The 27,938-nt window shown below is 40.1% G+C and overlaps 1 protein-coding gene across 1 annotated transcript in view; it reads left to right on the forward strand.

The window, feature by feature from the left end:
• FBP2 (fructose-bisphosphatase 2) overlaps positions 1–27,938 on the forward strand; it is a 60,746-nt gene that overhangs the window by 31,752 nt on the left and 1,056 nt on the right. The window contains exons 4-6 of the mRNA XM_024558369.3: positions 895–1,035; positions 7,708–7,845; positions 17,500–17,619. Coding sequence (XP_024414137.2) covers positions 895–1,035; positions 7,708–7,845; positions 17,500–17,619 — 399 coding nt within the window. The remainder of the gene's footprint in view (positions 1–894; positions 1,036–7,707; positions 7,846–17,499; positions 17,620–27,938) is intronic.

Raw genomic sequence — 27,938 nt, forward strand, 5'->3', positions numbered from 1 at the left:
GCTTTTGTAAATTGAGCTGCTATGAATGAACATTGGGGTACATAGGTTCTTATGGAGTGGTGTTTCAGGATTCTTAGGGTATAATCCCAGCAGTAGAATTGATGGGTCAGAAGGCAGTTCCATTTTCAGCTTTCTGAGGAAATTCCATACTGTTTTCCACAGTAGCTGCACCAGTCTGCATTCCCACCAACAGTACACTAGGGTTCCCTTTTCTCCACATCCTCTCCATCACTTGTTGTTTGTTGCTTTGTTTATGATGGCCATTCTGACCACTGTGAAGTGGTATCTCATTGTGGTTTCAATTTGCATCTCTCTGATGGCTAGTGATACTGAGCATCTTTTCATATGTCTCTGGGCTCTCTTGGAGAAGTGTCTGTTCAGGTCATTTGCCCATTTTTTTAATTGGGAATGTGCCATTTTTAATTGAATTAACTTGTAACCCTAGAAAAATACTAAAATAATAAAAGTATTAAAGGTAAAATGATGCTTCAAAGAAATCCTTAAAGAAGGATAAGATCTGGTTTTAAGACAAAGTTTTTAGGATGTTACTAGCAGATGACAAACTGGCCCCATGTTCTATTAGTTGTTGAGAATGATGCTGGCTTTGCTGCAGAAAACGTGGACCCAGCCTCAGCTTCATCACTCACTGGTTTCATGATGTTGTATGAGTACCTCTCTGACCTCCATTCCTTCTCTTTTAAATGAGGGGCATTGAGCCTCTCTGTTGTTTCACATATATAATGTGAAAGCATTCTGAAAGACATAGAGTCCCATAACAATACAAATTATTATTTTACCCTTAAAAGTGATTCTTTAGGGGAGTTAAGAAGCTAATCCTTGGCAAGGGTTCTGTCCAGAGACAATAATGCACCATGTTTCTCTCCTCTTCCTCAGACTACAGAGGACGAGCCTTCTGAAAAGGATGCCCTGCAGCCAGGCCGCGATATCGTGGCTGCGGGCTATGCACTCTATGGCAGTGCAACCCTCGTGGCTCTCTCCACTGGGCAAGGAGTGGACCTCTTCATGCTTGACCCAGTAAGTATCCAGCATGGTATTATCAGCACTTGGGACTCCATGGAGCTCTGTACTTCAGTTCTAGTCCCCTGGGATAATTTCCAGGCCATTCTTAATACTTGCTTTTGGGGCCAGAGAGTCTAGTTTGGGAACCAAAACATCATCAAAAAACATTAAGAACCTTTGTCCAAGTGAGGGAATTTGAGGGGTCCTACAGGTTCAGTCATATCAACTCAGGCCCTGTTCTTAAAAAGTTTATTCCTTTTTGGTTTATGGGAACACAATGATTTAAAAATCTCAGTGCTGCTAGTTTCCAGACAGAAACATGAATTCTTTAGAGCAGTACCTTCCAATAGAACTCTCTATGGTGATAGATATGTTTTATGATCTATGCTGTCTAATATAGTAGTCAGTAGCCTCATGTGACTATTGAACATTTGTAATGAGGCTAGTGTGACTGAGGAGTCAGGTTTTATAATTTTATTTCATTTTAATTAACTTAAAAAGCTACATGTGACTGGTGGCTATCCTATTGGACAGCATAGGTTTGGAGGACCTCCCCTAATCTACATGTTCTTCCCAGTAGGAGGTACTGGTAGAAACCTCTTCATCAAGTTCTGTGTTATGCTCCTTATTTCTCACGATGAGAAAGTGCTCAGCAGTATTTCTCTTCCCCTTCAGAAAATGCTCAAGGGGAAGAGGGACATCCTCAGGGCCGATGAAAAATCAGACAGTATGACACAGAGTAAGGGAAGAAATAATTGGATAAAGGCACAAGAGTTCAAATAAGGCTGAATTTTCATGGCAAGTGTACATTCAAAATGTTCAGCAGAAAATTTGTAAAATATTTGTAACTTACAGAATTTCTCTTTAAAATGCTGGATGCTTTGCCTATCACTTGTGAACTACTTTGCCAAATATAGTCAGGTCTTGTGAAAATTCAAATAATTTTGACCAAGACCGTTTCAAAGTTTCTAGTATTCAGTAACTCAAAAGCACTTGTTCAGTATTTCAATTTAATTTGAATTTATAAATGTTTATCGAGCATCTAGTGTGTCCCAAAAGTCCCAGAAGTCCCAAAGCACCATTCTGGGTGGAGTTACAGCACTGATGAAGCAGGCAAACATTCCATCTGTGGTGGAGTTTACATGTTGGTGCATGTGTGTGGAGGGAGGAGGGTAACAACATTTCAAAACAGAGTTAAACTAAACTTTATACTATGGAAACCGAGTATCTTTTCAAATATAAATTTTCGTATATAAACTAATCAGATCAAAACCCACTGATGTTTCAGTGTGCTTATCCCCTAAATTCTCCTTATTTTCAGAGAAACAGTCAAAACTGGAGAAATTCTGTAGTTCACAAATATTACTCTCAGATAATAAAACAACTGTTCTAAAACTGTTCTGGACTAATAGCTGACAATTACTTATTAAGCACTTATTAAGTGATGGGTTAGCTATCTGTTTCAAGCACTTTACATGTATAAATGTGCTTAAACCTTACAGCATTTCCCTAAATTAGGTCCTATTATTATTCCCATTTTCAGGTAAGGAAAGTGAGGCACAGAGAAGGTAAGTGATTTACCCAAGGTTATGCTAGTAGCCCTGGAGCCATGAGTCACACTCAGGCTGCGATATTGTGATTTGTAAGAAATGTATATATGTGTTCATTCAGATGACCAAAATGTATTTCTCATATATATTTATCTTTGTCCATGGTTCCTGGCTCACAGCTCCTCAAACCCTTGAAATTTCCTAACTGTTGGGAGTGATAAAGGTATCTTTTGTTGTATTATTGAGATGGCTTTCAGAAAGCACCTCAGGATAGGGGCTTGTTATCAATGGAGTCAGCCATATGATTAAAGGGTTGGAATTTTCAATCCTACTCTCTGACCGCCGGGGAAGGGAGAAGGCCTGGAGGTTGACCAAACCACCAATGGCCAGTAGATTTAATCAGTTCTGCCTATGTAATGAAGCCTCCATAAAACCCCCAAAAGATGGTGTCCAGAGACCTTTCTGGGTAGTGAACACATGGAGACTGGGGAGAGTAGAGTGCCTAGAGAGGGCATGGAAGGTCTGTGTCATTTGTTTATACCCTGCCCTACGCATATCTTCAATCTGGCTGTTCCTGCATTATATCATTTTATAATAAATTGGTAATCTAGTAAGTAAAATATTTGTCTGAGTTCTAAGCCACACTATCAAATTAATAAAACCTGAGGAGGAGGTACTGGGTCTTCTAAAAACCTCTGATTTGTAGCCAGTCAATCAGAAGCACAGGTAACAACCTGGGCTTGGGATTAGCATCTGAAGTGGAGAGTGGAGGCAGTCTTATAGGATTGAAACCTTAAACCCTGGAATCTGATGCTGTCTCTGGGTAGATGATGTCAGAGTTGAGTTGAATCAATTTGAATTCTCAGACACCCTGCTGGTGTGTCTGAGACACACACACATTGGAATTGGTCCCAGAACACCTATTTACAGCCAGTCTTGTGCTTATATATTTACCAATTTTGAGTAAACTTCTTTTTATTGCAAGCAAAATATCTCCAAGAATATTCTGAAGTGGTTCTAAAGGGAATAGGTAACTACATTTGGCTTAGAAGTGCAGCTAAGGATTCTAAACATAGGCCTAACAGCTTGACTGCTTCAGAAAGAAGAGACAACCCCCTGTATAATCTCTGCCGATCCTTCTTTATTAGCATGACATTCCTTTGGATCACATCACCCTACTAAAAAGTACATTTGAGCAAATACCCAGTGTAAGAAGCTTAAGACTTATTTGGGAGGTTGACTTCAAGTTGAAGTAGCTTATGACAGTTGTCACAGATAGAAAAATCATGGAGAGTGGCCAACAGGTTACTCTGGCAGGGCCTAATGGGACCAAGTTCCTTGGTGGGTTGGCCAGAGCCTGTCTGATCTGTGAGTTTGCAGAGCTGATAATTTGATTTTGTCAAAGAACACATTGTGTTCAGACACAGAGTGACCATCTCATGTTAGCCAAATTCTCAATTGTGGTATAAACCACAATGTCAAGGCATTCATTTACAAATGGCAGATACTGTTTCTGGGTGACAATGATATGGCGCCTGATAATAAGGTACCTTGTCCTCAAAGCTGTGGGAAGCTTTTTAATAGTCAGTGGTTGTGACTGATCACAGAGTCAAAACAAAGGAATATATTCTCCAAGTTAGGGCAAGACTCCACAGCCATTTCCTTCCACAGGAGGGAATAACTCTCTAGGGACCTGAGTATACCCGCCCCCAGGTTCAGAGAGGGATACATAAGAGAATGACATTATTTAGACAATAGTTTTGTATATGTTTTGCTCTTTACTAATAAGTGAGAGAGAAAAGGATTCTGGCTTAATGAAGTAAAGGATGGTACTGCATTTGTGGGAAAGCTAAAGCCCCAGACTAAAAATGGGCAGGTCGAGAGGACCAGGAAACAGCAATCACATGAATGGTCTGGCAGCACAGCAAGTCTGGTCTGAACACCACCCCTGGTCTGTCTCTCATTCAAACGCCAGGGAGGAGTATCTAATTTACCACACTAAATCAAGTGCCTGACCTTGAACCAGAGACAATCAAGAATATACCTATAATGAAGTAAGTTAGGTTTACTGAGCATGGAGAATGCACTATAGAGGAACTGTGGGTTGTTGTGCTAAAAGAGAGTTGGAATGGGCTTATAATAGCACATATTTTGTTTGATGATTCTAAGGAGGATTTGAGAAAGAGTTAGTCCTAGATTGGGTGTTGTTTAGAAGTGGGTACAATTAATGATTATATATATCAATAATTTTTATCTAGGAGGTGGGAAGATTAAAGTGAGAGTGGGGATTCACTGGTAAAGAAGCAGTCATCACTCAAATTCCACAGAAGAAAGGGATCTTTAGTTATTTTTGCAGTCACTGAGTATCCTTGTCACTGGTCACTGTCTTATTTCACACATGGTCAGCATGGGCTTGTCTCTTTATATTGTGGGAATGTGATCTATGTTCATTAGGAACCTTCTAGTCTAGCTGCCAGCTGTGAGTTGTCATCTTGGGGGATTTTCACTTTCTTAGTCTTCAAAATTTATCAAAATTGATTATACTTCCAGGACCTGGTTTCCTCTCTAGTGACCAAAGGAGATAGCCAGTCTTTCAGATTGATGTATGCAGCTAGCTAATCACATCCACAGGGACTGCCCGACAGATAGTGACCATGGTGACTATACAGGGACTGGGCATGATTTTATTTATACTTCTGAGATTTCTTCATTTTTTATCAATTATTCCTTATGCCAAGTGCATATAGTTTCTGTCTGAAGGGATTTCTTCTTTACCTCATGTAAGAGTCATTGGGGATTCTGGCCAAGATGGAGGCATAGGTAGACACACTGTGCCTCCTCAAACAACCAAAAGGACAACAACAAATTTAAAAACAAAAAACAACCAGAACTGACAGAAAATCTAACTGTATGGAAGTCCAACAACCAAGAAGTTACAGAAGAAACATTCATCCAGACCAGTAGTAGGGGCAGATATGGGAAGCCAGGGTGGAGAGGACTCATGGCAAGGTGGTGGCTGGTGGAGTGGATGGTCCCACATTTACTTGCTGATAAACTGGGAGGAACAACTGGGGAGTGAGACAGACTACATAATCCAGGGTCACAGCATGGGAAAATAAAGCCTCAAAACCTCTGACTGAAAAAACCTGTGAGTGTTGTGGTGTTGGGAGAAACTCCCAGACTCATAGGAGAGTTCACTGGACAGATCCACAGGGTCCTAGCATGTACGCAAACCCACCCACCCAGGAATCAGTACCAGAAAGGCCCAATTTGCTTGTGAGTAGCCCCAGAAGTGACTGAAAGCCAGCAGAGAGTGGAGCAAGGGGCCCTGTTTCCTCTTAGAACCCTCCCCCACATACAGAGCCACAACACAGTAACTTGGGTTGCCCTGCCCTGGTGAACGAACACCTAAGGCTCCGCCCCTTACTACATAACAGGCGCAACAAGACAAAAAAAAAAAAAATTGCCCAAATGAGAGAACAGGTCAAAGCTCCAGAAAAATATACAACTAAGCAATGAAGAGGTAGACAACCTATCAGATGCACAGTTCAAAACACTGATAATCAGGAAGTTCACAGAATTTGTTGAGTATGGTCGCAAAATATAGGAAAAAATGAAGGCTATGAAAAGTGAAATAAAGGAAAATGTACAGGGAACCAACAGTGACAGGAAGGAAACCAGGACTCAAATTAATGGTTTGGAGAAGAAGAAATAAACATTCAACCAGAACCGAATGAAGAAACAAGAATTCAAAAAAATGAGGAGAGACTGAGGAACCTCCAGGACAACTTTAAATGTTCCAACATCAGAACCATAGGGGTGCCAGAAGGAGAAGAGGGAAAGCAAGAAATGGAAAGCCTATTTAAAAAATAATGAAGGATAACTTCCCCAATCTGGCAAAGGAAATAGACTTCCAGGAACTCCAGGAAGCTCAGAGAGTCCCAAAGAAATTGGACCCAAGGAAACACACACCAAGGCACATCATAATTACATTAGCCAAGATTCAAGATAAGGAGAGAATCTTAAAAGCAGCAAGAGAAAAGGACACAGTTACCTACAAAGGAATTCCCATTATACCATCAGCAGATTTCTCAAAAGAAATCTTAGAGGCAAGAAAGGGCTGGAAAGAAGTATTCCAAGTCATGAAAGGCAAGGACCTACATCTAAGATTACTCTATCCAGCAAAGCTATTATTTAGAATGGAAGGGCAGAAAACGTGCTTCCCAGACAACGTCAAGTTAAAGGAGTTCATCATCACCAAGTCCTTATTATATGAAATGGTAAAGGGACTTATCTAAGAAAAAGAAGATAAAAAATATGAACAGTAAAATGACAACAAGCTCACAACTATTAACAGCCGAACGTAAAAGACAAAAACAAACAAAAAAACCCCCGAACTAAGCAAAAAACTAGAACAGGAATGGAACCACAGAAATGGAGGTCACATGGAGGGTTATCAGCAGGGAAGTGAGAGAGGGATAGAGGGGGAAAAGGTACAGGGAATAAGGAACATAAATGGTAGGCAGAAAACAGACAGGGGGAGGGTAAGAATAGTATAGAAAATATAGAAGCAAAGGAACTTATATGTATGACCCACGGACATGAACTAAAGGGGGAGAATGTGGGTAGAGGGTGGTTTGCAGGACAGAGGAGAATAAAGGGGGGAAAATGGGATAACTGTAATAGCATAATCTATAAAATATATTTAAAAAAAAAAGTCACTGGTAAACCAGGAACTTCTAATGGCTTCCAAATTAAATCATTATGATATAATAACTGGACTACAAAATAGTGGTTGAACTGTATCCCCACCTTTATGACTAATCTTACCTGTATAACTTTTTCCTCTCACTGCTGATGGCCCAAGTCTTTCTGAAAATATTAGGATTAACTGAGGGTGATAACTTGGGGGATCAATACAGCTAGGTTCCTTATAAATTAGTAGTCTAGGTGACTCAATATTGTCACTGCTTTTTCTACAACTCATAAAATATCACTGGCAGACTTCTGGAGGACCTGGAAACCCCCTGGGTCCTTCCAGAATGCCCACATATTTTAATGTTTTCTAAGTGTTGGGGAGTGTGCTGTTGGCTTCTGGCATCTCTCTTCTTACTGGTATTTTTGTTCAACTTCCTAGGCTCTTGGTGAATTCATTCTGGTGGAAAAAGAGGTCAAAATTAAAAAGAAAGGAAAGATTTACAGCCTCAATGAAGGCTATGCCAAGTATTTTGATGCTGCCACCACGGAATATGTGCAGAAAAAGAAATTTCCTGAGGTGAGTGAAGGAAATCTATGGCAGAATGCTATCTCAGTGGGTTCCTGTTTCCATGGTGGCTCCGAGGGCCTGGACAAGAGGTTGGTGCTACTGTTTGTGGCTCTGATCAGTATGGGTGTGGCAGACTCTGCCTTTATAAGCAATCAATACCTTTTATAGCTAAAGTTTATCTATTAAAGATAATACTCCCCAGTTGAGTTTTTCAGGAGGAATTGTTTATAATGAGCCCATATTTTCAAAATACAGAGGTTCAGGCCAGAACCTTTCTCAAGTCATTTGTTTTCTGGGCTACTACCTGTATAGATTATGGTCACTCAGTTATATTTGCTTTTTAGAGGGAATAATTATATTGGAAAGTCTCATTCATATGCTCTAATGTTGAGGCCTTGTGTTTACCCCAAGCTTTAGGAAGCTTTTTGATTCTCAATGTAATCACCAAGTTCTGGACTTCATGTGGCTATTAATTCAGCCCAAACAATCCTTTAAGCATATCCACCATACAGAGAGAGCTTTTAAGGCAGGAATGGGAACACAGTTGAAGAATTTCCAGATCAGATGTGAAATCTGGCCTAAGCTGGCAGTAGAACAACAGGTTGTTTCCAAGTGGGACTCCCTCTCACTAAATGGGGGATGTGATAAGAGAGGCTCCTTTTCACAGAGTAGAATAGGATGCCGACCTGGCTGCCCTTGGATGCCCCTCCTGGGATTGCATGGGACCAGGTGGCACTCATTCAACAGGATGCTGGGACCTGACTTTGCTGCCTCAAACTGAGCTTTGAAGAGTTTACTTCTCTTTTTCTTTTTTTCCCCTTTATTTTTTTATTGTTGTTCAAGTACAGTTGTCTCCTTTTCCCACCACCACTTTCCCTCACCCCACCCTCAATCCTACCCCCCTTTGGCTTTGTCCATGGGTCTTTTATACACGTTCCTTGATGACCGTTCCTCTTCTTTCTGCCATTATCCCCCTCTCCCTTCCTCTCTGGTTACTGTCAGTTTGTTGTTTATTTCAATGTCTCTGGTTCTATTTTGCTTGCTTGTTTGTTTTGTTGATTAGCTTCCACTTATAGGTGAGATCATATGGTATTTGTCTTTCACTGCCTGGCTTATTTCACTTAGCATACAGGTGGCAAACACAAGGCCTGCTGGCTGAATCTGGACTTCCACCTTGCTTTATCTGGCCTGGCACCTTGTTTCTACCCAGTGGCTGCCCTGAGCTCTTGCTTAAAGGGTAGTTATATTTATACAGTACTAAAATTACATTTGACCCTTTGAAGGCAACCACCAGGCTGACGTGGCCCCCAGTGAAAATGAGTTTGACACCCCTGCCATATAATGCTCTCCAATTCCATCTATGTTGTCACGAAGGGTAGAAGCTCCTTCTTTCTTTCTGCTGCATAGTGTTCCATTGTGTAAATGTACCACAGTTTTTTGATCCACTCATTTACTGATGGGCACATAGGTTGCTTCCAGCACTTGGCTATCGTAAATTGTGCTGCTATGAACATTGGGGTGCATAGGTTCTTTTGGATTGGTGTTTCAGGGTTCTTGGGGCATAATCCCAGCAGTGGGATTCCCAGGTCAGAAGGCAGTTCTATTTTTAGTTTGCAGAGGAAATTCCATACTGTTTTCCACAGTGGCTGCACCAGTCTGCATTCCCACCAACAATGTACTGGGGTTCCCTTTTCTCCACAACCTCTCCAGCACTTGTTGTTTGTTGCTTTTTTTATGATGGCCATTCTGACTGATGTGAGGTGGTATCTCATTGTGGTTTTAATTTGCATCTCTCTGTTGGCTAGTGATGCTGAGCGTCCTTTCATATGTCTATGGTTGCTTTTTAAGCAAAAATCTCAGAAATGCAATTTCCTGTGTTTCTCCATTGTGAGGTAGTATTTGCCATAACACACAAACCCATCAGATGTCTTGAGGGCAAAAGTAAAGGATATAAATTGTGGGGTTGGTAAACTGATTTGCAAGTTTCCAGTCTTAGAGATTGTTTCATAGTGGTTCCAATTCTAAGCTAAAAAGTCCCTTCTTTAGAACCTGAGGGAAAATGTATAGTTTACCTCTAAAAAATAAGCTCTTAAGCCAAAAAAACACTCCATAAATCTCATTGAAGGAAAAGTTGCAAACTGAAGAAAAAAGTAATCACCACATATATTACTAACAACAGGTGAATAGTGTGACTACCTGAGGACCCTTATAAGTCATAACACAAGGACACGAGGATAAGCAAGCCCCAGATAGAAAATCATGCAAGTCACAGAAGACATGTAGATGTGGTGACAGCATGTGGGAAGGTATTAATTAAAATACAGTTTAAAAAGGGCAAGATCATTTTTATATATGGGATATTGGTAAAGACTTAAAAAGATGAATAGTGTTCAGTGATGTGAGAAAATAAACACTCTCATAAACTGTTAAGGAAAACAAACATCACAGCCTTTTTGGAGAGCAATCTGGTAATATGACTTTTAATATTAAATATCCATACTTTTTGACTCAGTTTACCCTAAATTATTCCAAGAATTTGTCCTAGAAAACTAATAGGTCAAATGAAAAGAGATAAATGCACAAGAATATTTCATTGCAACATTGTTTATAACAACAAAGGGAATAACTGAAGTATCAGTTTCTCAGGGTGAATTAATATATTGTGGGCATTCACAATGTCCCAGTGACTATTGTGCTACATGCCTGTTCATCCTTTAGAAAGCTAAGTCCTTCTTCATATATTGATAGTGAAAATGTTCACAAAATATTTAGTGAAAGAAGTGGAGAATTTCCTGTAATAACCATACATCTATATATATGTATGTATGCACACAAATATATGTATATAGTATCTATATATGCATAAAATGTTTCCAAAGAATGTGCCATTGTGTCAATAGTGGTTTCTGGAAGTTGAGGTTATAGGGTTCCTCATTTTCTCTGTATTGTGTGAATATGTGCAATGATCATGTGTTTCTGAATGGAAATTCTTTTTATAGAAATTATTACAAAACCATATTTTGAAGAGGCCAAAGAGTCTGAGACCAAAAAAAGGTTAAGGGAAAAAGTTTAGCAGGTAGTTAATTAATAAAAATAACATGTTCTTTTTGGAGATTTTATATTGTTTACCATAATTTAATATGGTATACCTTTAAAATTTTTGTAATATGTTGTGATTTCTTTTTCTATTTTAAAATAAACCCCCACTTTTGTACCCAAGAAAGAAAAGAAATCTTTCCATTTTGACAAAGAAGTCTCCTTTCTCTCCAAAATCTTTGCCTTCTGGAAGCTCTGCTCTGGTATGAGCAGGCAGAGTGTTCCTCTCACTCCTGATTGCTTCTGAGGCCATTGCTTCCCCTCGGGATCTTGTGTTGTGGCTGCCATTCTCTCACACACCACACACACCCCAGTATGTGGGAATGGTGTGGCTGATCCCTTTCCTCTCCGCCACATCAGAGAGAGCATCCTCCTTTGCTATCTCTGTCCCTGACAATAGCAGCTTTTGCTAACATTGATCGCACACTTTTACTTCACATTGATAATAGTAGCTACTGTGTATTGTGTCAGATGCTGTTCCAAGTGAACAGTCAAGTAACTTATCTAAGGTGATCTTACTAATAATTTAAAGAACCAGGATTAAAATCTAGATGGCCTGGATCCAGAGCTCATGGATGCTATGCAACCCATTACTGGGCATGAAAGTGTAGGGAGTTGTAACTAGCATTTATTTTTAGATGAAATAGAACAGAGCTGAACTGAATGAAACAGAATGGAATGACTAGAATACAATAGAATAAAAATTAGTAAGTAAAATAATTATTTTGGGAAAACACTTGTTTTATTTCAGCCGTGTATGCGTGTTTGGTTGCACAATGTATTTTGTCATAAAATGTTTTTTTTTAAGTTTGAAAGCGTTGTTATGCAATGTGGCCTCTTCATGACTTTCATCAAAACTATGACATGTAACTCAGTATCTTTCTGTACTCTGACTTCTGCCAACATCTGGAGTGATTTCAGAGTCCATGGGTCCATTCAGCAGCTGGTTCATATAGTGCCTTAACTCCAGATATATTCATTTCCATTCAATTATTCTAGCTGTTTCTATAGCTAAATCCTAGGGATTATCAGTTCTTAGGAATTGCTGTATTATGAAACTGTAGATTTTCATGTTTACTCTTCAAACAACCCCCTAACTTTTCATATTTCTTACACTCTATTTTTACCATTTGGGCTGTAATAATGGAATACCCATAGACTGGGCAGCTTATAAACAGTAGAAATTTATTTCTCACAGTTCTGGAGGCTAGAAGCCCAAGATAAAGGTGTTGGAAGATTTGGTGTCTGGTGAGAACTCTCTTCCTGATTCATGGACGGCCATCTTCACACTGCATTCTCATGTGGTGGAAAGGGTGAAGGAGCTCTTGGGTTTCTTTTAGAAGACACTGACACCATTCAAGAGCTAATGGTGCCACTCATGACCTAATCATCTCCCAAAGCCTTCACTTTCTATAATCATAGCAATGGGGTTAGGATTTTAACACATGAATTTTGGAGGGACAAAAATGTTTGGTTCATAGTACACTGCCATGTCCCCAGCCGTGATGTGGAGTTTATCATGCCCCTTGATTCTTCTTCTTTGTCCCTATGTATTGTCAGTGTTCTTTTGTCCCTGTCCTTTGTTCCTCTTCTGACCTCAGTGACACCCCAATAGCCTAACTTATGATTAATCATATCAATCTACCTGCCTCTTCTACTCCCTTACCTCCTTATCCTTCAACATTCTTCTGACGCTGAATCAATCTCCAGTTGACCCTTCACTCAATGCATGCACTGAAGAGTACATCCAAGCAGATGGTGGCACTACTATTGCAGTCACCATGTTTACTGGTCTGTTGGTGCTCCTCAGCATCTTGTATTTGACCTTGGTTCTATCTGACAGAGAAAACATATCCCATCAGCTCTCCATCTCACTCCTGCAAACAGATGACAAGATGCTGATCTTCCTTTTTAAATGACCTCAGGTCCAAGGTTCATCTTCCTGCCTGTGCTCTTCGTCCCATCTCTTCATCCTCACTCCATCTTCCTTCTCCTGTATTTTCATCCTTTTGCTCTCTACTAGTTTACTTCCCCTCAGCCTATGAATATGCATCTCTTTCATCCTAAAATTCTGCCTTCCACCTACTTTTGCAGCTCTAGCCAATGTCAAAACCCTCTCCATTATATTGCAATGAACACATTCACACTCACAGATACACACACTCACACACTCACACACACATAAATGATTCATTGTTTCCAATTCCTTTTCTACTATTTAGTCCTCTAAAATTAGGCCTTTGCCCCTACAACTCCATGGGAACTGTTCTTATCAAGGTTAATAATGACTTCCTTGTGGTCAAGTCCACTAAAACTTTTCTGTCTATATATTATTCATTCTCTCTGAGCATTTGGAATTATTGATCACTGCCATTGTGTTGGATTTTTCTTCTCCTCTGACTTCCATGACTCTTCTCTTCCCATTTTACTGCCTCTAATCTTGAGGATCTTTCTTCATCATTAATTTCCTACTGTTAACAGAACTTTAAAAGTAAAGTTTGAGGTGTCATTTAGTTTGAGAATGGGAGAGAGTAACCCATGTGAATTGAATATATTAATTAAAAGTTAATATTTCTCAATAAAAATATCATGAAGATTCTTTTGGACTAGGCAAACTAATTCTCAAGTTTACACTAAAAATGAACAAACAAAAATAGGTAATGTGAGAAAATATTAAGGGGGTAAAGATAATGAGGTGGGAGTAGTGGTACTACCAGAAAATATAAAGCCTCAATAACTACAACAATGTGGCACTGGCACATGAACAGTCAGAGAATCAGAGCAGTGATCAGAATAGGAAGTCTGAAAGCAAATGTGACATACATGGGAACGCTGCTTATGAGAAGGAGAGAGCCAACCCAATGAGTAAGGATGGACTACTCTCAAATTTTTAACATCCCTTTCCTCTATTTTCTCTCTCATTCTGCCTTTCTGTCTCCTTTCCTTGGTCTATAAATACACGTAAGTGTCTCTCATTAAAAATAAGAAAACAACATTCCTTTCCTTCCTGTGTCACCTTAGTTAACCACGATTTGTTCTATACATAGCAGCCAAATTCTCTTGAAAAGATAGTTTTTATACACTGTTTCTATCTCTTACCTTTGAAAAAATATTTTTTCACTACAGGGTCCAGCAGAAGTAATGCCCCCTTTTTTTTATTACAAAAATCTTTTTAATCAAAAGCATGCAATTCTATAACAACAATATCACATTCAAGCACACCATATGACATTTTAGGTGAAATGTTCAAATTAAAACTATAAATTGTTACACCCATTTTATTACCCTACCAACCACACTCAAGCAGGCCTTACTTCTGTCAGACCCTGTATATTGGTTTACTTTTAGTTATAAAAAGACAATATAGAATACTCTGCATTTTAACAACTTTGAAATGTGAGAAGAAAAAGGTTATAATTAAATCTTCACTGAAAGCACAACAGCCACTAACCATATGTGGCTATTGAGCACTTGAACTGTGACCTTTCTGAACTCAGCTGTGCTGTAAGAGACACATTGGATTTTGAAAGTTTAGTGGAAGAAGGTAATACAAAATAACTCAGATCATCTTTTCTTTGGATTACACATTAAAATGATAACATTTTGATACATTATTTTAAATGAAAACTGATTCCTAAAGCTGTTTAACATTTGGCCAGTGGTAAACACTGCTTGGAGTAAGTGCAAAAGTGGTCATTGTTCATGAAGTTCTGGCTCTCAGAAAGCTAAAATGTGCTCTGAAGCATGGTACACCAAGAAGTTTCAAGGAGCTGCTGAGAATTTTTTGAACTGTAGGGGAGGAAAACTTTTCTCTTCTTCCCTCCTAGGTTCTTTGGCTAGTCAAACAATTAGATTGACATAATACAGGTTAAGAAGAGAAAACCAATTTAATTTTGTACTCAATAAAACTATGACACTCACAGAAGTGACCCAAGCAGACAGGTTTCATAGCTTCTAGGCAAAGAAACAATAAATGTGTGAAGAACTGACAATACAAAGAAGTTAGATCTAAGGGTGGTCAACTAGTGAGGAAGTAGCAAATTTCATGTACACAGCCTTCTCAGCCCTAAATCCCCTATTTCTGGTGGTAAGGAATCTTTTTCTCTCCTGGTACAGAGAGGGCACCTTTCACATTGGAGATTTATTTCCTGATTTCAGAGGAACAAAGGAGGGTCAGAGTGTCCTTATTGCACCAGCTGTTTCTCAAATAACTTTAATTTAAAATAATCAATATGAGTTCTGGCCAAGATGGAGGTATAGGAAGAAATGCTTTGCTTCCTCACACAACCAAAAGAAGGATAAAAACCAATGTAAAAACAATAAACAACCAGAAGTGCCAGAAAATCAAACTATATGGATCTCCGACAACCAAGGAGTAAAATAAACATTCATCCAGACTGGTGCACCAAGACAAAGAAATATGGCCCAAATGAAAGAACAGATCAAAACTCCAGAAAAAGAACTGAAGAGCGAGGAGATAGACAACCTATTTGATGCAGAGTTCAAACACTGGTAATCAGGATGCTCACAGAATTGATTGAGCTTGGTTGCCAAATGAAGGAAGAAGTGAAGGCTACCCAAAATGAAATAAAACAAAATATACAGGAATCAACAGCAAAGGGAAGGAAACCAGGACTCAAATCAATGATTTGGAACAAAAGGAAGAAATAAACATCCAAACAGAACAGAATGAAGACACAAGAATTCAAACAAATGAGGAGAGGCTTAGGAACCTCTGGGACAATTTAAATGTTCCAACATCCAAATCATAGGGGTGCCAGAAGGAGAACAAGAGCAAGAAATTGAAAACTTATTTGAACAAATAATGAAGGAAAACTTCCCTTATCTGGTGAAGGGAATAGACTTCCAGGAAGTCCAGGAAGCTCAGAGAGTCCCAAAGAAATTGGACCCAAGGGAACACACACCAAAGCATATCATAATTACATTAGCCAAGATTAAAGATAAGGAGAGAATCTTAAAAGCAGCAAGAGAAAAGTAGACAGTTACCTACAAGGAGTTCTCATAAGACTATCAGCTGATTTCTCAAAAGAAATCTTGCAGGCAAGAAGGGGCTGGAAAGAAGTATTCGAGGTCATGAAAGGCAAGGGCCTACATGCAAGATTACTCTATCCAGCAAAGCTATCATTTAGAATGGAAGGGAAGATAAAGTGCTTCTCAGATAAGGTCAAATTAAAGGAGTTCATCATCACCAAGCCATTATTATATGAAATGTTAAAGGAACTTATCTAAGAAAAAGAAGAAGATCAAAAAGTATAAACAGTAAAATGATAACAAACTCATAAGTATCAACAACTGAACCTAAAATGCAAAAACAAAAACTAAGCAAACAACTAGAACAGAAACAGAACCAGAGAAATGGAGGTCACATGGAGGGTTATCAGTGGGAAGGGGGAAGGGAAGAATTGGGAGGGAAAGGTACAGGAAACAAGAAGCATAATTAGTAGGCATAAAATAGATGGGGGGAGGTTAAGAATAGTATAGGAAACAGAAAAGGCAAAGAACTTATATGTACAACCCATGGACATGAACGAAGGGGGTGGTGGGAATGCTGGAGGGTGGATGGTGCAGAGTGGCGGGGGAATAAAGGTATGGGAGACCATTCTGCATGGCATGGGCCCAGCTCTCACTTGGAAAGGCTGGTGGGGAGCAAGGTAAGGCACCTGGGACCCATGCCCACGGATAGGTTCTCCTGTGGGGAATCAGGCCTGCATTGTACCTAGGCTGCTTTGAGACTTGCTTTTTGCTAAAACTCCATCACCCTGAATCAAGGCAGCAAATGTTTACTGCATATCTTTTAAGTAATTTCCTAAAATCTATGCTAAACCTTCCAAGGCTGAGTGTAACCAGTTCAACCACTTTTCCCTTTACATTTGCAAATATCCTTCTTTTTTGATATAATTAGCAACATCCTCTCCTTTGTTTTCTGGAAAAGGTAATCACCTAAAGTGAACCTATGCATATTAAATGAGGACCATCCTTAATGTAATGTGCCCAGAAAAGCAACAAAAGCCTGTCAAGGCAAGGGTTGTGGCGCTCTCCCCTTGAGAGAGTGGCCAGGCTGTCCCTTTCCCTCCACAGGACTCAGTAGTCCATGTGAATTTGTATCGTCTCAGCCACAACATTGTGGACACTGTGGGCCGGTGTCCACATCATAAAGGGGAGAAAAAAATTGGGAAAACTGTAATAGCATAATCAATAAAGTATACTTAAAAAGAAAAGAAAATAATCAATATTCCAAATTAGCATATTTTGAGGTGGCATATTCTGCTTCAGTATATACTTCCACCCCCCCTCTTTTTTTGACAGTTGCTCTCAGAGATTGTTTCAGGATATAATGTCTTACTCTAAGTAGTCCTATATTTAATGAGTTCAATCACTGGTCATGGTATGGGAGCTCCTAATGAATGAAATGCTTAATTATATGATGTTTTTCAATTCCTAAGCCCCTGGAACTCAGAGGCCACAAAACTGGACATGTAACCCTGAGCTGGTGCTGGCTAATTGCAGAACTCACTACATCTCCTCTCTTTCTTCTTTGCTTCCTAGGATGGTGGTACTCCCTATGGGGCCAGGTATGTGGGCTCCATGGTGGCTGATGTGCACCGCACCCTGGTCTATGGAGGGATTTTCCTATACCCAGCGAACCAGAGAAGTCCTAAGGGCAAGGTAATCCTCCTTTGTCCACTGGCTGTATTCAGTCAGGGAGCCAGTTGGAATTTCCTTTCTCTTCACACCTGCTTTCAGCTACTGCCTTGTCCTTGGTATGTCTGTCTGTGATTGGGCAGGTAGAAAAGAAATATATTTCCCATTAGTAAATTCTGAGGCTGTTGTAGGTTTGGAGGGGAAGGCTGAAGCTGTCGTTGGTGATTTCTTGGCTCTCCCTTCCTCTGGCCTCATGCCCATCATTCTCCATGAGTCAGCTATGTTTATCTCCCACTTTCTACATGCTATGTCTGACTTTTAGTTTCATCACCAACTGATTGTGTCATAGACCCCTTTAAGAATCTAATGAAATGTATGGACCCACTTCCTAGAAAAATGTGTGTAAACATATATATCACATATGTGTTCAGGAGATTCACAGATGTCCTGAAGTCCATCCACAATCCCCTAGAAGGTTTCAAAAAGAAAGAAAGAAAATACTCTAAATATCCAATAGAAAAATGGATAATTAAAAAGTCTAACAAAGCAATAGAATATAGTGGAACCATATAAACATAGATTATGTTTATAATAAATGTTTCCTAGTATAGATAAAGGCTTAAAGGAGAATTTAAAAAGCATGATATCAAATTATATAGACTTTTGGTATTTGCATTACAGTAAACAAGATATTAAGGGACTCCCTTCTATTGCAAAAAACAAAATCCTGTATAACATATACTTTAAAAAGCATTTCAGGACTCACAGTAAATAGGAAAAATTTCTGACTCTATTCTCTGACTCCCCAAAAAGGGGAAAGAAATCATGAACTAGCTGCAGATTAAACAAGGTGAGGACCAGAGTTCCTTGTGGGCCAATTCCCCAAACATTTTAATTGTGTGGTCAGAATGGCAAGCCTTTGATGGCCAGAAAGATGAGGGAGCTAAACCGGAACCTCTCACATTAATCTGAGACCCTCAAAGTAAGCTCAAGAGAGTAAGGGTTAGTGGTTCTCTTCAACTTTTGGCAGAAGCAGAGCAAATCTTTTTAAAGAAAAATATCCCCAACTTCAGCTGACAGGATTCTTGAAATTAAAGAGCAAGCAATAATTAGTTTCTATCAAAAATCACAAATACATATGGAAGCAAGATAGTATGAGTGACAGAGAAAACAATAAATAATACACTTAAATTGCAAGAATTTCAGATATTAAGAATGTCAGATGTAGAATTCATATGAGCTTTGTATGAAGTGTTTTGAATAAAGGATAAAAATCTCAAAGTAAACAAGTAGCAGAGATTATTAGAGAGATCCAGGGATGGTGAAAATAAAACATATATGAATACAAAATAAAAGAGCTTCAGCTCTGACTCATTTAGTATTTCTGGAAAGGTAGATTCTGGAAGATCTTAAGCAATTTTATGACACAAAACTGAAAATACTGGTATTATCAAGTAGGAATCTTATGATCCAAATGTATCACTCTTGAATACACCCTTCCATGGAAAGGTGTCTGATTTTTAGCCAATCACAGAAATCATAGGTAAGTAGGCAAGTCAAAATAAACAATTGCCGTGTTTTCTAATACACCAACCACTAGTCCCCCCTCCCCCCGTGTGTGTGTGTGTGCACGTGTATTGGGATGGGAGATTTGAATTATTGGAATGGCTGATTCAAAGCCATGATGAGAACTCTAACAGCACATGAGAACAGAGAGAAGATTTTTAATATGCAGATTGGTGTATCAGTCATTTCTCTTCATATGAGTGTTGAGCTCATGTATATGAACCTATTGTACAGAAAAGTATGCATAAAAAGATGAGGAAACTCTTAAATAGAACCATTCTTACAACCTATTCAGTTCCAACAGAAAGAACACTAAGACTAATTATTTCTAATTATTATTTTTTATTTTTTTATTTTTAATTTTTATTGTTATTCAATTACAGTTGTATGCCTTTTCTCCCCATCCCTCCACCCCACCCCAGCTGAACCCACCTCCCTCCCCCACCTCCACCCTCCCCCTTGGTTTTGTCCATGTGTCCTTTATAGTAGTTCCTGTAATCCCCTCTTCCCACTGTTCCCCCCACCCCGGCTATTGTTAGATTGTTCTTAACTTCAATGTTTCTGGTTATATTTTGTTTGCTTTTTTCTTCTATTGGTTATGTTCCAGTTAAAGGTGAGATCATATGGTATTTGTCCCTCACCGCCTGGCTTATTTCACTTACCATAATGCTCTCCAGTTTCATCCATGCTGTTGCAAAGGGTATAACCTCCTTCTTCCTCTCTGCTGCCTACAATTCCATTGTGTAAATATACCATGGTTTTTGGATCCACTCGTTTGCTGATGGGCACTTAGGTTGCTTCCAGTACTTCGCTATTGTAAATTGTGCTGCTATGAACATTGGGGTGCACAGGTTCTTTTGGATTGTTGTTTCAGAGTTCTTAGGGTATAATCCCAGCAGTGGAATAGCTGGGTCAAAGGGCACTTCCATTTTTAGTTTTCTGAGGAAATTCCATATTGTTTTCCACAGTGGCCTCACCAGTCTGCATTCCCACCAACAGTGCACTAGGGTTCCCTTTTCTCCACATCCTCTCCAACATTTGTTTGTGGATTTGTTTATGTTGGCCCCTCTGGCTGGTGTGAGATGGTACCTCATTGTGGTTTTAATTTCAATCTGTCTGATGGCTAGTGATGCTGAGCATCTTTTCATATGACTCTGGACCCTCTGTATGTCTTCCTTGGAGAAGTGTCTGTTCAAGTCCTTTGCCCATTTTTTAATTGGGTTGTTTGTCTTCCTGGAGTGGAGTCGTGTGAGTTCTTTATATATTTTGGAGATCAGGCCCTTGTCTGAGGTATCATTGACAAATATGTTTTCCCATACTGTTGGTTCTCTTTGTAATTTGGTGATGTTTTCTTTAGACATGCAGAAGGTTTTTACTTTGATGAGGTCCCATTTGTTTATTCTTTCCTTTATGTCCCTTGCTTTAGGGGATGTGTCTGCGAGGATGTTGCTGTGTGGAATGTCTGAGATTTTCCTGCCAATGTTTTCCTCAAGGACTTTTATGGTGTTACAACTTATATTTAAGTCTTTTATCCATCTTGAGTTTATTTTCATGTATGGCATAAGTTGGTGATTGAGTTTCATCTTTTTGCACGTAGCTGTCCAGATCTCCCAACACCATCTGTTGAAGAGGCTGTTTTTGCTCCATTTTATGCTCCTTCCTCCTTTGTCAAATATTAATTGACCGTAGAGACTTGGGTTTATTTCTGGGCTCTCTGTTCTGTTCCATTGGTCTATGTGCCTGTTTTTATGCCAGTACCAGGCTGTTTTGATTACAGTGGCCTTGTAATACAGTTTGATAGCAGGTATTGTGATCCCTCCTGCTTTGTTCTTCTTTCTCAAAATTGTTGCAGCTATTAGGGGTTGTTTATGGTTCCATATGAATTTCTGAAATGTTTGTCCTATATCTGTGAAATACGTCCTGGGTAGTTTAATAGGGATTGCATTGAATCTATAAATCATTTTGGGTAGTATGGCCATTGTGATGATGTTAATTCTTCCAATCCATCAGCATGATACATGCTTCCATTTGTTTGTGTCTTCCTTAATTTCCTCCTTCAATGTTGTGTAGTTTTCTGAGTACAGGTCATCTACCTCCTTGGTTAGGTTTATTCCTAGGTACTTCATTTTTCTTGTTGCTCTATCAAATGGGATTTTTTCCCTGATTTCGTTTTCTGCAGTTTCGTTGTTGGCATACAGGAATGCCTTTGATTTCTGAGTATTGACTTTGTATCCAGCTGTTTTGCCAAATTCATTCATTAGGTCAAGTAATTTTTGGGCGGAGTCTATAGGATTTTCCATGCACGCTTTCATGTCATCTGAAAACAGTGACAGTTTCATTTCCTCCTTTCCAATTTGGATGCCTTTTATTGCTTTTTCTTGTCTGATTGCTGTGGCTCGGACTTCCAATACTGTGTTGAATAGGAGTGGTGAGAGAGGGCATCCCTGTCTTGTTCCTGATCTTAGTGGGAAAGCTCTAAGTTTTTGTCCATTGAGTATGATGTTGGCTGTAGGTCTCTCATATATGGCCTTTATGATGTTGAGGAATGCTCCCTTTATTCCCACTTTGCTGAGTGTTTTTATCAGAAATGGGTGCTGTATCTTATCAAATGCTTTTTCTGCATCTATTGATATGATCATGTGATTTTTGTCTTTGCTGTTGTTGATGTGATGTATTATGTTTATTGATTTGCTAATATTGTCCCATCCCTGCATCCCTGGGATGAATCCCACTTGGTCATGGTGGATGATCTTTTTAATGTATTGCTGGATGCGGTTTGCCAATATTTTGTTGAGAATTTTAGCGTCTATGTTCATCAGAGATATTGGCCTGAAGTTTTCTTTCTTCGTTGTGTCTTTATCTGGTTTTGGGATTAGGATGATGTTGGCTTCATAAAAAGAGTTTGGGAGTCTTCCATCAGTTTGGATTTTTTTGGATAGTCTGTGAAGGATAGGGGTTAGCTCTTCCTTAAATGCTTTGTAGAATTCTCCTGTGAAACCATCTGGTCTGGGGCTTTTGTGTGTTCGGAGTTTTTTGATGACTGCTTCAATTTTGTCTGCTGTTATTGGTCTGTTCAGGTTTTCTGCTTCTTCTTCATTCAGTTTTGGAAGATTATATTTTTCTAGCAATGTGTCCATTTCATCTTGGTTTTCAAATTTCTTAGCATACAGTTCTTTGTAGTAATTTCTTACAATCCTTTGTATTTCTGTGGTATCAGTTGTATTCTCTCCTCTTTCATTTTTAATTGTGTTTATTTGGATCCTCTCTCTTTTCTTCTTGATGAGCCTACTTAAAGGCTTGTCGATTTTGTTTATCTTTTCAAAGAACCAGCTCCTGGATCATTGATCCTTACAATTGTGCTTTTAGTCTCTATGTCATTTAACTCTCCTCTGATCTTGGTTATTTCCTTCCTTCTGCTTGCTCTGGGCTGTCTTTGTTGTTGTTCTTCCAGTTCTTGTAGGCGTAGGGTTAGGTTGTTTGTTTGAAATGTTTCTATCTTCTTAAGGTAGGACTGTATTGCTATGAACTTCCCTCGCAGGACTGCCTTTGCTGTGTCCCATAGGTTTTGGTTTGTTGTGAGTTCATTTTCATTTGTCTCCAGAAAGTTTTTGATTTCTTCCCTAATCTCATTCTTGACCCATTCATTGTTTAACAGCATGCTATTCAGTCTCCATGATTTTGAGTGTTTGGGGCTTTTTCCTTTGGGGTTGGTTTCTAGTTTCAGTCCCTTGTGGTCAGAGAAAATGCTTGATATGATTTCAATTTTCTTGAATTTGTTGAGGCTTGCTTTGTGTCCTATCATGTGGTGTATCTTTGAAAAAGTTCCATGTAAGCTTGAAAAGAATGTGTATTTTGTTTCTTTGGGATGAAAAGCTCTATATATGTCAGTTAAGTCCATTACCTCTAGGGTATTGTTAAGTGACTCAATATCCTTGTTGATATTTTGTTTGGAAGACCTGTCCATTTTTGATAGTGGGGTGTTAAAATCCCCTACTATAATTGTGTTGCTGTCAATATGTTTCTTGAAATCCTCCAAGATTTTCTTTATGTATTTGGGTGCTCCTATGTTGGGTGCATATATATTTACAATGTTTATGTCTTCTTGGTGGATTCTTCCTTTGAGTATTATGAAATGACCTTCTGGGTCTCTCTTTATGGACCTTCTTTGGAAGTCTATTTTGTCTGATATGAGTATTGCTACCCCTGCTTTTTTTTCCTGTCTGTTTGCTTGGAAAATTTGTTTCCAGTCCTTCACTTTCAGTCTGTGTAAGTCTTTTGTCCTGAGATGGGTCTCTTGTAGGCAGCATATGTGTGGGTCATGTTTTCTTATCCCTTCAGCCATTCTATGTCTTTTGATTGGAGCATTTAATCCATTTACATTTAAGGTTATTATCGATAGGTAGTTATTCATTGCCATTTTTTCCTACCTGTGTTCCTCTGTCTTTCTCTTTGCCTTCCTTTCCTTAAAGCAGTCCCTTTAGCATCTCTTGCAGAGCTGGTTTGGTGGAAGTGTGTTCCTTTGGACTTCTTTTGTCTGGGAAACTCTTTATTTGGCCTTCTATCTTGATTGAGAGCCTTGCTGGGCAAAGTAGTCTTGGTTGCAGGCCTCTGGTTCTTATTACTTGGAATATTTTTTGCCATTCTCTTCTGTCTTGGAGCATTTCCATTGAAAAGTCAGTTGCTCACCTTATTGGGGCTCCCTTGTATGTTATTTCCTGTTTCTCCCTTGCTGCCTTTAAGATCCTGTCTTTGTCTTGGAAATTTGCCATTTTAATTATGATGTGTCTTGCAGTGGGCCTCTTTGGGTTCCTCTTGCTTGGGACTCTCTGTGTTTCCTGGATTTGGGTGACTTTTTCTCTCCTCATATTAGGGAAATTTTCCATCATTACTTTTTCAAAGAGGTTTTCTATCCCTTGCTCTTCTTCTTCTCCTTCTAGTATTCCTATTATACGGATATTGTTACGTTTCATGTTGTCCTGCATTTCCCTTATTACATCTTCATTCTTTCTGAGCCTCTTTTCCTTTTCTTGCTCTTTCTGGGTGTTTTTTTCTACTTTGTCCTCCAGCTCGCTGATCCGATCCTCTGCTTCATCAAGTCTGCTTTTCATTCCTTCTACTGTGTTCTTCAATTCAGAAATTGTATTCTTCATTTCCTCTTGGCCCTTGTTGATAGTTTCTATTTCCTTTTTCATGTTGATATAGTTTGCAGTGAGTTCATTGTAGTTTCCCTGTAGTTTCTGGTAGTTCTCTTATAGCTCAGAGAGCTCAGTGAGCTTCCTGATGACCATTGCTTTGAACTCAGTATCTGGTAATTGACTTGCCTCTTTTTCAGTTAGCATTGCTTCTGAGGCTTCCTCCTTTCCTTTCATTTGGGAATTGTTTCTTTGTCTTCCCATTGTTTGTGAGACTCTTCTTGTTAGCCTCTGCTTCTTAAATTGATCTATTCTGACTCCCTGGGTTTATGGTATGAACTTCTATGGTAGAATGCCAATGGGATTCAGTGGTGCTGTCTCCTTAATCTCCTGTGCTCACTGGTCTTGAGCTGACATTTATGGGTGTAACACAGTCTAACTCTGGTCTTTTCAGCACTCCAGGTTTTCTTGTCTCACCTGTGGGAAAAAGAGGAATGGGGCAAAAAAAAAAAAAAAAAAAAAAAAAAAAAAAAAAAAAAACCTGAAGGGAAGGAGGGAAAAAGGGAATAGAAAAGGAAAGGAAGGAAGGAAGAAGGAATAGAGAGAGATTGGAGGCAAGATAAGAAGGAATTTTTTAAAAAATTAAAACAACAGAATAAATAAAAGAAGGCAGGAAGAAGGATTAAAAAGGTAAAGGATGGAAGGAAGAAGGAATAAAAAAAAGAAAGAAGGACAGAAAAGAAGAAGGAATTCAGGGGGAAAGGGGGAAAGAAAAAAAAAAGAGTCTTCTGGTGGCTTTAAACTGGTCAGGTTAGTTCTGCTGGTTGTCCTGTCTGTGGAACGGGAGGGGGTGGTTGGAAGGATTGGTTTCACTTTTCTCCCTTCCTGAGCCACACTATTCGCTGTTGTTCAGCCTCCAGTCCAGTTCCTCAGGGTCCTTCTCCTCCCCACTAGGCCTTTAGTTCACCAGCTGTGCTGTCCTTGAGTTGCACCAATTAGGGGCAACTCACATTCCACCTTCCTGCGCTTTGCTGTCTTAGATGCTAGGGGCTCTCGGTGCTGCTATGGGGTAGTTCAGCCCCCTACTGGGTCGAGTCTGTCCGGGGAATGCAGTCTCTCCTAGACCTGCAGCTCCTCTCTGCTGGGCGTTCTGCCTTTCTCCTGGAGAGCCAGTAGGCCCTGCAGAGTTCTATGCGCAGGGGCTAGGTAGGAGTTTTTCAGAACCAGTGCTTTTGGGTGTGGTCGCCTCCAGGCAGCCAGGCTGTTGATGGGGTTGTGTGGCCAATCTCCGCTTTGGACTTCAATTGGTTGCTGATCCCCTGCTTTGGGTCTGTGGGCAGGGGCAGCCAGCCACTGATCAGGTTGCGTGCTCACCCAGGAGCTTTTTGTCTGTGCTCCCAGGCAGTCGGAGCTTATCAGGGTGCCCGCCCATCCGGGGTTTCAGGTGTGGGTCCCAGGCCACTGATTGGGGTACGCGCCCACTGGGGTACTTTGGGTCTGGCGCCCAGGCAGGTGGGCCGCTTATCAGGGCTCGAGCTCACCCAGGGTTTCAGGTGTGGGCCCCTAGTCCGCTAATTTGAGTGCGTGCTATCCGGGCTTCAGGTGCTTTTCTGCGTTCACAGTCCAGGGGCTGAGGGGCGAGGCGCGCCAGAGGCAATGGCTGCTGCGGAGAGTTCTCTATCTAACTACAACGTGCCTCTATTTTCTTTTCCTTTTTGAGAAATTCTTCCTATTCAAGCCCCCCTGGTCCAAACAAGCACCTGGCTGCTCACACAGCCCAGCCTGGCTCTCTCCCAAGAATCCTGCAGCAGACCCTCCTCCTGGGCCGAGGCTTCAGTTGCCCTAGTCCAGGCGCGGGTCCTGGGGATCTTATTGTCCTTAAGCACTGTTCTTACCGTCTGATCTTTGGATGTCCTCTATCTTTGGTTTCTGATCTTCATATATGCTGGAACACTGTTGGCTGTTCGTTCTGCTCCTCAGATCAGCTAGGTATTTCACTGGCGTTGAGGGGAAGTGGACTCTGCTCCCACCTATCTCACCGCCATCTTCCACTTACCTAATGAGCTAGATAAAGGTCTTTAAACACCCCTTTTCCATCTCTCTCCAGTGCTTTTGTGGAATAGAAGCGGCATAAGTCCTAAGCGAGTCATACTTTGAACCCATGGCAATATTTCAATATTAGAAATTTCAAGAAAATGAAGAGACCAGTAAGTGAGAGATTGTGGAACAGATGAGCTTGGTTTATGCTCCAAAGCACGTACTCTTACTAATTATTAAAATGAGTTAAAATTTGTCAGAAAATACCCACAAATAATTATATAAACATTTCCATAAGGACGTATAATTCCGTATATAGACCTACATCCACTGCACCATAACCACTACAAATATTTAAAGTACCATTGGTTCCTGACCTCCATGTTTTAACTCTCATGGTTTCTGTGACTGTATGTGTATGGGAGAGAAGGGGGAAGGGGAGGGGTTGTTTGACTGTTTTCCTGTGTGTGCTTGTCTCTGGAGAGCCATGTAGATTTTAACCTCAGGGAAAAATGTAGATCACACAGCCTACAAGCCAAGGCACCACAAACACCTTGGCATTGTGTTTTAAGATGAGTTTACTGCAACAATGGGATTCTAAGGTCAGAGCAAACCTTGGCTTCAAGACAAGCTATGTGAGAATGCTGTTTGTTTTTTAAATTATTTTTTGAAGTGTCTGAATGAACATGGTACAAACAAAGGTCAGTTGGTTACAACCTGAGACTTTATTGCTTGAGACCACAAAACCCCTTCCCTCACACCTTCAGGATCAGGGAAAGGGCAAGAAAGAGCCAAGCTCTACAAGTTGCCAGGTCAGAGTCTTTCTGGTGGCCAGTCCAGGACAGTATGGCCTCCAGTGTCCCTCCTGCGGATGATCAGGGACCAAACTAGCTGACTCAAGTGTGTTGACATGCATTGGGCTTCTCTGTGCCCCTGCCAGGCTGCTGACAATTCTAGGGTTAGGGCATCATACACTGTTTTACCAGAATGGCAAGTAAATGCCCCAGAGTCTTAACTTACTTTCTCCTGAGTGCGTGGCTGTCCAACTTAGACCAGAGATACTTTATTCTTCTCCATGCAATAGCAAAAGGTTAAAAATCAGCACCAGATATGACTGCTTCTCCAAGTAGTTTCAACATGTCTTCAAAATGGATCTGAAGAAAAGAAAGGAAAAGGTAGACCCAAGTCAACCACTTTCTGAGCTGATTAGAGAATTTAAAAAATATGGGTTTTGCACCTATGGGGGAAGGAACGAGAAGATAGTGTGATAACTTAGTCAGAGAATGCAGCTATGATGTAACCTTGAATCTGATGTGATGTGATGTAATATGATGTGTGTGGTGGGGGGCATTCTGGGGAGGAAGTCACAATATAATCACAGAAATAGACCCAAAAAGGACATTTATTCCAGCCGATTTCATAGTTCTCATAGTGCTTATTACAGAAGGTAACGAATACTATGCTCAGAAGAAGCTCAGCCCTAGGTCCATGTGCACAGTTTGGCAAGCAGGGCATGGGCTGATTTTACCCCCTATTTCTGCCCTCCATTGGGAGCCTTTGAGCAAGGTATGTGGTAGCTTTGTTTGGACAGTTTTTTTGTGTCAGGGA

Source organism: Desmodus rotundus, chromosome 1 (assembly GCF_022682495.2).
Source record: "Desmodus rotundus isolate HL8 chromosome 1, HLdesRot8A.1, whole genome shotgun sequence".
In the NCBI taxonomy this organism is placed as follows: domain Eukaryota; kingdom Metazoa; phylum Chordata; class Mammalia; order Chiroptera; family Phyllostomidae; genus Desmodus; species Desmodus rotundus.